The following is an 8,924-nucleotide window of genomic DNA, read 5'->3' as shown; positions in this document are numbered from 1 at the left end:
AGTGTTATGATAGATACATCTTTTTTTTCTATCGGCTGTTTTTGTATAAAATCGCCAGAACTCTTATTAAAAAGTATCAGGAACTATAGAACTCGACTGCATGCGACAAAAACTCCATTTAATTTTTGATCTGCTAGAAAATGATCTGCTACGGGAAGTTAGCAGATCATTTTTTCGATCGACTGTTTTTTGGTTTAAATCAACAGAACTATTTTTTGTTCGATGTGTAGACGGAGCAATCTTGCATGTACAAAAGAATGTTGAAATAATTTTCTAGTGAATATCGAGAACGGTCTGCTACAAATTTTATTAAGCATGCCAATAAAATACGACGATTAATGATCGAAAATCAAACTTTAATACACTTGCTATACAGTCTAACATAGATTGTCCGCAAATTTTTATATTTAGTAATATGTACATTGTCTCTTTCCAGCTGTTATTTCAGAACATGACAAACATGAATTAAACTGAGACGAAAGTTAAGCGACGTTTGGTGAAACCGGGCCTTAGTAAATTACGCTACGTATATTTATTTCATGATGAGGTATCTTTCGCACCAGGTTAAACATCGCCGAGACAAAATTGAAACAAAATATATAAACAATAAAAAATCTGACAGTGAGTGCGTGCGTTAGAGGCGGTCTGGGCTGCTCTCGCGAGAAAATCAAAAGGATTTAGATTAAAACGACCTCGTGCTGTGATTGGTCAAATCTGAAATTTCGCAGCGTCGCATTGAAATTTTATTCGATGAAACTCCAGATTTGATCGATCGTAGCACACGGCCATTTTAATTCGGATCATTTTGATCTTCTCGCGAGAGCAGCCCGGTTACAGGAAGGGCCGCGACATCTGTTGTTCGCAGCGTGCAGTCCTTAGGAAACGTAACTCCACTCCCTGTCGATAAATCCGGAATCTTTCTCCGGGTACAAATCGACCACAATACTGTCGTGCATTATTCAAAGAGTTTCAGAACTTCCGAGGAGACGAGCGAGACTTGGACTCGTTGGGGCACAAAGAGACGATTGCAAATCCGACGATAATCCCGAGCGGCTTGGCGCCACTTTTGCAGTCAGCTGATCGCTCCCGTGGTCGCGCCGCCGGAATCGCCTGAGTACGGGAATATACGACGCGGACTTTACGTAATGCGTGGATAATTCGGACGATCGCTCCGTTGTTTACGCGCCACGGCTGGGCATCGACACCGTTGCGCGCTTTTTGATGATTCTGTTATGCGTACTATGAAGACAACGTTTCTTCTTGCAGCCCTGGTACGGTCAAGTTCATTCAAGTGGCATGTCTCTTGCCATGCAATTCCTATAAGTAGCAAATTAATGCGTAGTACGGTACAGTTAAATTTAAATGGTAGCTCGGCATGTTAGTGTCACGTCGTTGTACTGTTTCGTTGAACTTTCAGGTAACCTGCGTGTCAGCACTGAACGAGGAACTGTTGCATTACGTTAGCGACGATGTGCCCGGCGGCTCTTATAAATATTACAGCTTGACGTACGACGGTAACATTAAGATACGGCTGACGTCGATGTGAGTGGGAGTTGAATGTAGATTATTAGCCGCTTCTCGCCGTCTTGTTCTTTCAGTTTGAACAGAATCCATTTCCCCTGTCGAGCAGCGCGACACGTTGTATACTTTGTACTCTCTCTTTTTTTTTTAGAACAGGGGACGCGGATTTGTACGCGTCGCAGATTATAAGCAAACCGACGTACGAGCCTGATCACTATTGCCTGCAGTCCACAACTTGCGGGGAGGATACTATTTTCATACCTGAGAGGTACTGCAAATTAGAGTCTTTGAAATTGAACGTTTTCTGAACGCGTTGCGTCTCCACAGCTTCAAACGGCCTGTGAGCATCGGCGTTTACGGCCACCCGTCGCACGAAATCAGTAAATACACTCTATTGGTGTCCGAGGTGATGGTCGAGGACGATATCTCGTCTTACGGCGAGACGTCGAGGAAAACTTACAAAACTCGCGACAGAGTAAGTCACGCTATGCAATTCCGTCCCCCTTAATTTTCCGTATACGCTTATTTTGCAAACGTCTTGCTCCCCCGTTTTAGATCAGGGATCTTTTATTTTTTGCCAATTTGGACCTCCTGTTCGAATTGTTGTTTTGAGCGCTGGGGCTCAACTAAGAGATCTGGAGACTGGGTCGAAAGCTGTCGATAAACATGTTGGAATACGAGAACCAGATCTTCCTTGAGATCCTTCAGGAGGACGGACTAGTTATAACAGCCAAGTCTGTTTTACCTTTGCTTGTTGTATCTCGCGTAAAAATGTATAATTTCAGTATTCATTGGAGAATGTTCACAGGGGTCTTGGTATAGAGACGGTTTTTGCGAATGTGATAAAAGCTTACTCGGACCCGGGCAATCTAGTTATAGTCCTGGGAACCACTACTCATGATGAGAATTACCTTATCGATCTGCTTAAAAGTTACGGGACGAGTAGGCTGCCGCGTGTAATCAATTCCGAATATTCCTCCGCTGAAAGGTATAACAAAAGTTGCACGTTCTCATTTCACATATGCGCGCGATAACTTAATGAAATGTTGCCAAACGCAGGGAAGTGATATACCTGGAGGGCGGAGTGCTGTTTATATCGGGTCGTATTTTGGTGGTGGACCTGTTGAAGAACAGAGTTCCGCTGCACTTGGTCACCGGCATTCTCGTTTACCGAGCTCACAATATTTTGAACGCCTATCAAGAGGCGTTTGCCTTGCGCTTGTACAGACAACATAATAAGACTGGATTTATCAAGGCGTTCACGAATTCGTCACTGGCTTTCACAGTCGGGTACTTGCAGGTGGAACGTGTTATGAAAGCTCTGTTCGTGAAGAAATTGTATTTATGGCCACGTTTCCACACAACGATTAATAACTGCTTGTCCAAGCACGAGCCGGACGTTATAGAGCTACATGTACAGATCACACCGAAGATGCAGAGCATTCAAGGCACTCTGCTCGACATTATGAACTACATCGTGAAAGAATTGAAGAGAATCAATAAATATTTAGACCTGGACGATCTGACTGTGGAGAATGCGATAGCAAAGAAATTTCACAAGCAGCTACACTCGCAAGTAGATCCAATCTGGAATCAGCTTAGCACAACGACCAAACAATTGTTTTCTGATTTAAAAACGTTACGTTCTCTTGTTATATCTTTGACGTACGATGATTCCGTCTCGTTTTATGCCATGGTAAATCGTCTACGGACTATGGAATATGCCATGAAAGCCGGTGGTTGGATAATGCTGGATGAATTCGAGAAGTTGTTCAAGTATGCCAAAAGCAGAGTTTACACAGATAAGAATGTACTGAAACCAGAGCCAAATCCAAAATGGGAGGCTTTATCGGAAGTCTTATCTGAGATTCAAGAACAGAAACATAAGAAAAAAGACTATGAGAACATTGATAAAATTTTTATCTTAGTGCAAGACAATAATATATGTAGACAGTTAAAAAATTATTTAACTATGGGTGCAAACGAATATTTACTCTATGAGGCGCTGAAAAAACTGTCGCATACTAAAGAACAACAGACAAGTGACAAAAGTGGGAAGAATCAACCGAAAGATGAACCGTCTGAAAGTAAAACTGATGAGGAAGCGCAGGAAATGCAAGACACTTATGTGCTCACCATGTCGCAGAAATGCGTGGAGGGAACTCAGCCAGGTACTTCCACGGAAGATGCGAAACACCAGACATTGTTTGAAGAATGTCCGCAAGTGAGTTACATATAACATTTAGGAAAGATTTTATGCAGTTTATTAGAAAAAGATGTTTTCGTTAATCCCGTTCTCTAATCTCGAAGATCGCTGAATTGGATTTAACTAAAGAGTGTACGGCATCCGCACCTATCGTTTTCATACAAGCCATAAAGAAAGGAGGGGATCCAATGGCTTTACAACGAACGTTGGCCGAGCATACGCCCAACAATATTATTTTGTACGCAAGTGATATCGGTATCGTGAGGCAGTTAGAGGTGTATCAGAATAATAATCCGTCGTTAGATTTAAAGATATATTTCTTAATTTACGGTGGCTCGGTTGAAGAGCAGGAGTATCTTACTTCCTTACGAAGGGAAAAGGAAGCATTTCATTCTCTGATCAGTGCGAAAACTGTAAGCGTTCCTATGTACGATCTTAGAACGAGGACGATATGAACAGTTGTTAAGTTTTCCTTACCTTGTAGACCATGGTTGTGCCAGAAGATCAAGATGGAAAGTCAGACGATTGTTTGGCTCTTGCAATTCCGTCTGATAGTACAAGTGAGGACAGTACGCGTAAAGGAGGGATGCAGTCTGAAGCTAAAGTAATTCCGAAAGTTATCGTCGATATGAGAGAGTTCAGAAGTGAATTGCCAACCATTCTGTACACGCGCGGTATGATAGTCGAGCCGGTGACATTAGTGGTGAGTGAGGTATACACGAAGTTTATTAACGTGAAATACTGTTATGCATGGTTTATAATGTTACAGGTGGGGGATTATATTCTAACGCCAGAAATATGTATCGAGAGGAAAAACGTATCTGATTTGATTGGCTCTCTACATTCTGGAAGATTGTACAATCAGGCAGTTTCCATGACGAGGTATTACGCTAAACCCATGCTCCTGATAGAATTTGATCAGAATAAACCGTTCTCTTTTCAGGTATTTAATTTTACAAAACTGACGTGAAAATGCGCGCAATTCTTTTTATGTAAAATTTGTAACAATCTCTCTCCCGTTTCAGGGACATTATTATGTCAGTAGAGATCTCAAAAGTACTGACATAACGGCAAAATTGCAATTATTAACTCTTCATTTTCCCAAACTGAAAATTGTATGGTCTCCTAGTCCACATGCTACAGCACAGTTATTTGAAGAATTAAAGGTAACACAAATATGTTACCTTTATGTTACCAAGTGAAAAAAATGTATGTATATATAATGCATATCATAAATAATTATATTATGCAAGTTTTGTATACTGTAGCAAGGAAGAGATCAACCTGACTCGAGTATAGCTGCTAAACTTGGAGCAGATGAAAACGTGGAGAACAAGCAGATAATGGAAGAGAAATATAACACTCACATCCAAGATTTTATAGCTAAATTACCGGGCGTAAATACAAAAAATTTGCGTGTTCTACTGAATAAAGGAAAATCGTTGGATCATCTTATCAAGCTTTCACAAGTAAGTGAATAACAATTAAGGGGCACAAACTCTTTTTACAATGTATAATTTTCTCGTGCAATTTGTAAGTAAAAATATTGAAAAATGAATAATCTTTATGTTAGGAAGAACTAAGAGAAATACTTGGAAATAAAAGTGACGCGGAATTGTTATATAAAGCGCTTCACGAGAAATGTCTACAAACGGATGACGGTGCGGGAACTAGTAAAGGTGTTGCCAAAGTACGTGGCAAAAGACTTTTCTCCAGAGTAAAATAATAATGTGAATAATGATACGCAAACAATTGTATAACATTTGTAGGTATTAGTAAGTAAATGTTATTACAGTTTAATAAATATTTTGTAAAACATTAGAAAGTCAAATCTATGTCGTTACGTCATTTTCGGTACAATTAAAAAGACGCATGTCAATTAAGAAAATGTATATCTTAAAAAGCAACAGAGATCAATTTATTAGATAATAACAGCGCATATACACAAAAAATCCTAATATATAAGAATGCAATACTTCACAAAACAATATAAATCAAAAACTTTTCATTAGTACATCGAATAAAATTTAGCTTCTTTTCAGGGAAAATTGTTTACAAGTTACACCTGAAAAATTGTGTAGTGCATTATTTGTGTCTATTTCTAATTGATATATTATTAGTTTCTTTCAATATTACTTACATTGCTTCAGTAAGATTCTCTACGTTCTCCAAATTCTCGCTTTCCTCATCGCTATTGCTAGCTGCATCAAGATTGTATAAAAACGAGTCATTTTCAGACATAGGAAAGTAATATCTGAAATAAATAGTAAAATATTTAATAGAATTTATATACATAGAAATTGCACAATTCCAATTATATTTACTCTGGCTGATCCCAAACTTTTTGTGTGGCAATTTTACAGTGCTGTTCACTCTTCATGTGTTCTAAAACGTTATCCGATGCTGTTTCGCAGAAAATACATCGCTGCAACTGAATTTGTCTCTTTATATAATTGACTACTTTCACCTGTAATTTGATAATACTTTACAGAATATCGTCATGTCATTAAAAGCGTAAACTCGTGCACGATGATTCGCTTACTTTTTGATAAAAATTCAGGTCTTTGACGGTTTCTTCAAAGTCAAAGCTGTGCGTCTCTTTCATGTGTCCCAGGATGCAGGTAAATTCCTTGTTGCTATAATTACAAAACAGACACGTTATCCCGATAGATTCGTCATTCCAATCGGACCACGAACTCTCCTCGTCCTCATTTTCGCTACTGCCGCCTCCCGCATCGGGATTTGTTTTCGAATGAGCCTGTAGACATCGGGAAATTGCATTTCCGAGGTACGTTTCTAAGCCCAAGCCGTAGATTACCTGTTTTTGTTTCCATGTCCTTTCTGGATTCAGGTAATTGTTTATATAAAATTTGTCGTACGTTTTATTATGAGGATTTATGCACTTGTGGAATTTCTTTCGCATGTGCTCCTTCAATACCGTACGATCCTTAAACGTCCCCTCGCAATAAATGCATATCAAACTAAAAAGATTGACACAGAATACATAGATAATCGGACATTTTTATAAATCTACACACTGCGTCACGTTCTGGCAGTACAAGCGGATTCAATTGTAACGAACGTATTGGATTTCTGAACGTGTATGTACCTCTCGACGTTGTGTTGGATCTTGTCCAACAGCTCGTCGACGAACACCAGGTTTTCTGGCTTGCCGAGGTAGAGATTGTGCTTCTGGTAAAGGTGTTTTATGTACGCAGCGCGTGACCCGCAGATTTCGGTGCGGCAGAATATGCAGCCCCGCTTGAAACTGGTGTCTGCACGCTCAGCTTCCTGTTGCGCCAATGTCCATTCCTACGGGAATATTAATTGCGTTAAGCGGGACCGCTATAAATTGTATACCGTCCAGTTTGCTGGCTCTCAGTCGATACCAGTTTAGCCTGATGTATCTCGTCCCTCAAGGTCTTGTCCTCCGACAGACAGTCGGAGAGCAGGAAATAAGGTTCATCTTTACTCGGCTGTCCGTCCGGCGTGCAGTCCATTAACAGTGTGGTGCAATAAGTCGTCAACGGCGCTTCCTTAAACTTTATGCTCCAGTAATGTACGTAACTGAAACGATGAGGTCTGTTAGATTGAATTGCGAGAATACACGACGGGACACGCGAGAATTACTCTTCGTACCTTCTCAAACTGGCTATTTTCCAAACGTCGGCTATAACGAGGCGATGCGCCTCGAACAGGTGCGTGAGAAAGTCCTGCTCGGTCGTCGGGAGGACGAACCTGCGATCGCACAACGGACACTTCGTGTCGCACGGTTTATCATCCAGACCGACGAACTGCGACTTGTACATCTGAGCTTTAAGTCCGGTCCGAGGGGAAAAGGTTCTGTCGCGACTAAGTTTCTTTCTCTCGGCCGAAACGGGACGCGCGCTGGCAAGTGCCGGTCTATCGTGCCACGGGGCGTCCGCGACGTGTCGAGCTTCAAGACCTTCGGAGCGTCAAAGCCGGGCGAAGTTTCTGTCGAGGGACGCGTACATGTTGCGATCTCGGGGCGAAGAATATCTCGACAGACGCGACTGGCGAAATTGTGAGAGATCGTGAAGGCGACTGCCATGCGACGCGAGAACGAGGGACGGCCGGGACGGCTGCGAAAAAAAGCTATTCCATTTCCATCAGCTGTTCCAAGTGATTGACGAATTTCGCACAGGCAGCACCGTCGCCGCCACCAACGTTTCACCAGAGATAAAGTCACTAGATATATACTAGTGACTTTAACCAGAGAGAAGCCTGAGAGCGCCCATCCCGGCGTTTTGCCTACTCAGGTTTCTCTCTGGTTATACTGTGATCGATGCTTGAAAGCTCGCAGCCTGATTGGCCGCTGCTTTCACGTTTGAAAGTTACAACCGTTGCGAATCTAGTTAACGTACAGTTGTCGGACGCGGAGAAAATGTCGGTCGGCCGCAAGAATCCGCTCCGCTTTCCGTCGATTTCGGCTCGCCGAGAGGGCGAGCCCCGTGTCCGGGGTATCGTGAGTGAGTGGCGCGTTCGTAAGCTCGTTTGTGGCGTTCCAGCAGCCGCCGGGAGACGCGTGCCGGGAAGTCTCGGTCGTCGTGAGTGAGCCATAGTCGCGAATCGCGGCGGCTCCGCGGCTACTCCGAAGTTCAGTTGTCGCGTCTCGCGTGCCTCAAACCGCCGAAAAAGTCGCGAGTGCGGTGCGAACGGGAGTGTCGGAAGTGTCGCGAGTGTCCGGTCTACAACGCGCGTTAATTGTCGCCCGATTATTCCGTGTGTCGCGTGAATTTCGTCCGTCGCGAGTGTTAAGTCGCCGATGCGGCTTACTGTGTGTAACATGAAGTGTGTGATATCGCATACAATGCGATATATGTGGCAGTGCATGTTCTATTGTGAAGTGTTAAGTGAGTTGTGACCAATTGGGATTACTTCGCGGGAGCAACTCAACAACCGATCCAACGAGGGACCACATCATGACGGAGTCACATGACGCCGGCGACGCCATAACGATTATCGATCGGTCATCGTGGGATCGCCGTCGCAAGGTAAGTGGTCCTTACTGCAATACCGACAACGCGACAATTATCTATTGCGGGTGGTGGCTCGTAACCCCCTCGAGCGGCAATAGATGGCGCGCGGCAATAGATTTCGTGCCGGGGCATAGGATATCGCGTTTAAACTCGGAATTTTTACGTTTCGGAACTTATAATTCTTACGCGCCTCGCTG

At 42.7% G+C, this 8,924-nt stretch overlaps 2 protein-coding genes across 3 annotated transcripts; one reads left to right on the top strand and one right to left on the bottom strand.

The window, feature by feature from the left end:
- Positions 1 to 904: 904 nt before the first annotated feature.
- Positions 905 to 5,553, top strand: LOC105562280 (DNA repair endonuclease XPF). Its single transcript, XM_012013000.1, has 13 exons — positions 905 to 1,271; positions 1,418 to 1,542; positions 1,673 to 1,789; positions 1,849 to 1,996; positions 2,176 to 2,255; positions 2,330 to 2,509; positions 2,581 to 3,745; positions 3,832 to 4,140; positions 4,212 to 4,430; positions 4,497 to 4,670; positions 4,753 to 4,893; positions 4,996 to 5,196; positions 5,301 to 5,553. The coding sequence occupies exons 1-13, from the start codon at positions 1,233 to 1,235 to the stop codon at positions 5,451 to 5,453; spliced, it is 3,051 nt and encodes a 1,016-aa protein (XP_011868390.1). The 5' UTR covers positions 905 to 1,232; the 3' UTR covers positions 5,454 to 5,553.
- A 68-nt stretch (positions 5,554 to 5,621) lies between these two features.
- LOC105562279 (zinc finger protein 277) lies at positions 5,622 to 7,883 on the bottom strand. Of its 2 annotated transcripts, XM_012012998.1 has the most exons (8): positions 7,367 to 7,882; positions 7,117 to 7,294; positions 6,837 to 7,039; positions 6,546 to 6,708; positions 6,270 to 6,485; positions 6,052 to 6,194; positions 5,868 to 5,981; positions 5,622 to 5,792 (listed from the first exon to the last, which is right to left on the bottom strand). In XM_012012998.1, exons 1-8 carry the CDS (start codon positions 7,534 to 7,536, stop codon positions 5,780 to 5,782), a joined length of 1,200 nt encoding a protein of 399 aa, XP_011868388.1. In that variant the 5' UTR covers positions 7,537 to 7,882; the 3' UTR covers positions 5,622 to 5,779. The 2 variants fall into 2 exon arrangements, with proteins under 2 accessions (XP_011868388.1, XP_011868387.1); XM_012012997.1 differs by having other exon boundaries at positions 6,270 to 6,708; positions 7,367 to 7,883.
- Between the last annotated feature and the right edge of the window lie 1,041 nt (positions 7,884 to 8,924).

Source organism: Vollenhovia emeryi, unplaced genomic scaffold (assembly GCF_000949405.1).
Source record: "Vollenhovia emeryi isolate VEMERY1.0 unplaced genomic scaffold, V.emery_V1.0 DF939191.1, whole genome shotgun sequence".
Taxonomy (NCBI): domain Eukaryota; kingdom Metazoa; phylum Arthropoda; class Insecta; order Hymenoptera; family Formicidae; genus Vollenhovia; species Vollenhovia emeryi.
This window is presented reverse-complemented; position numbering and strand designations above follow the sequence as displayed.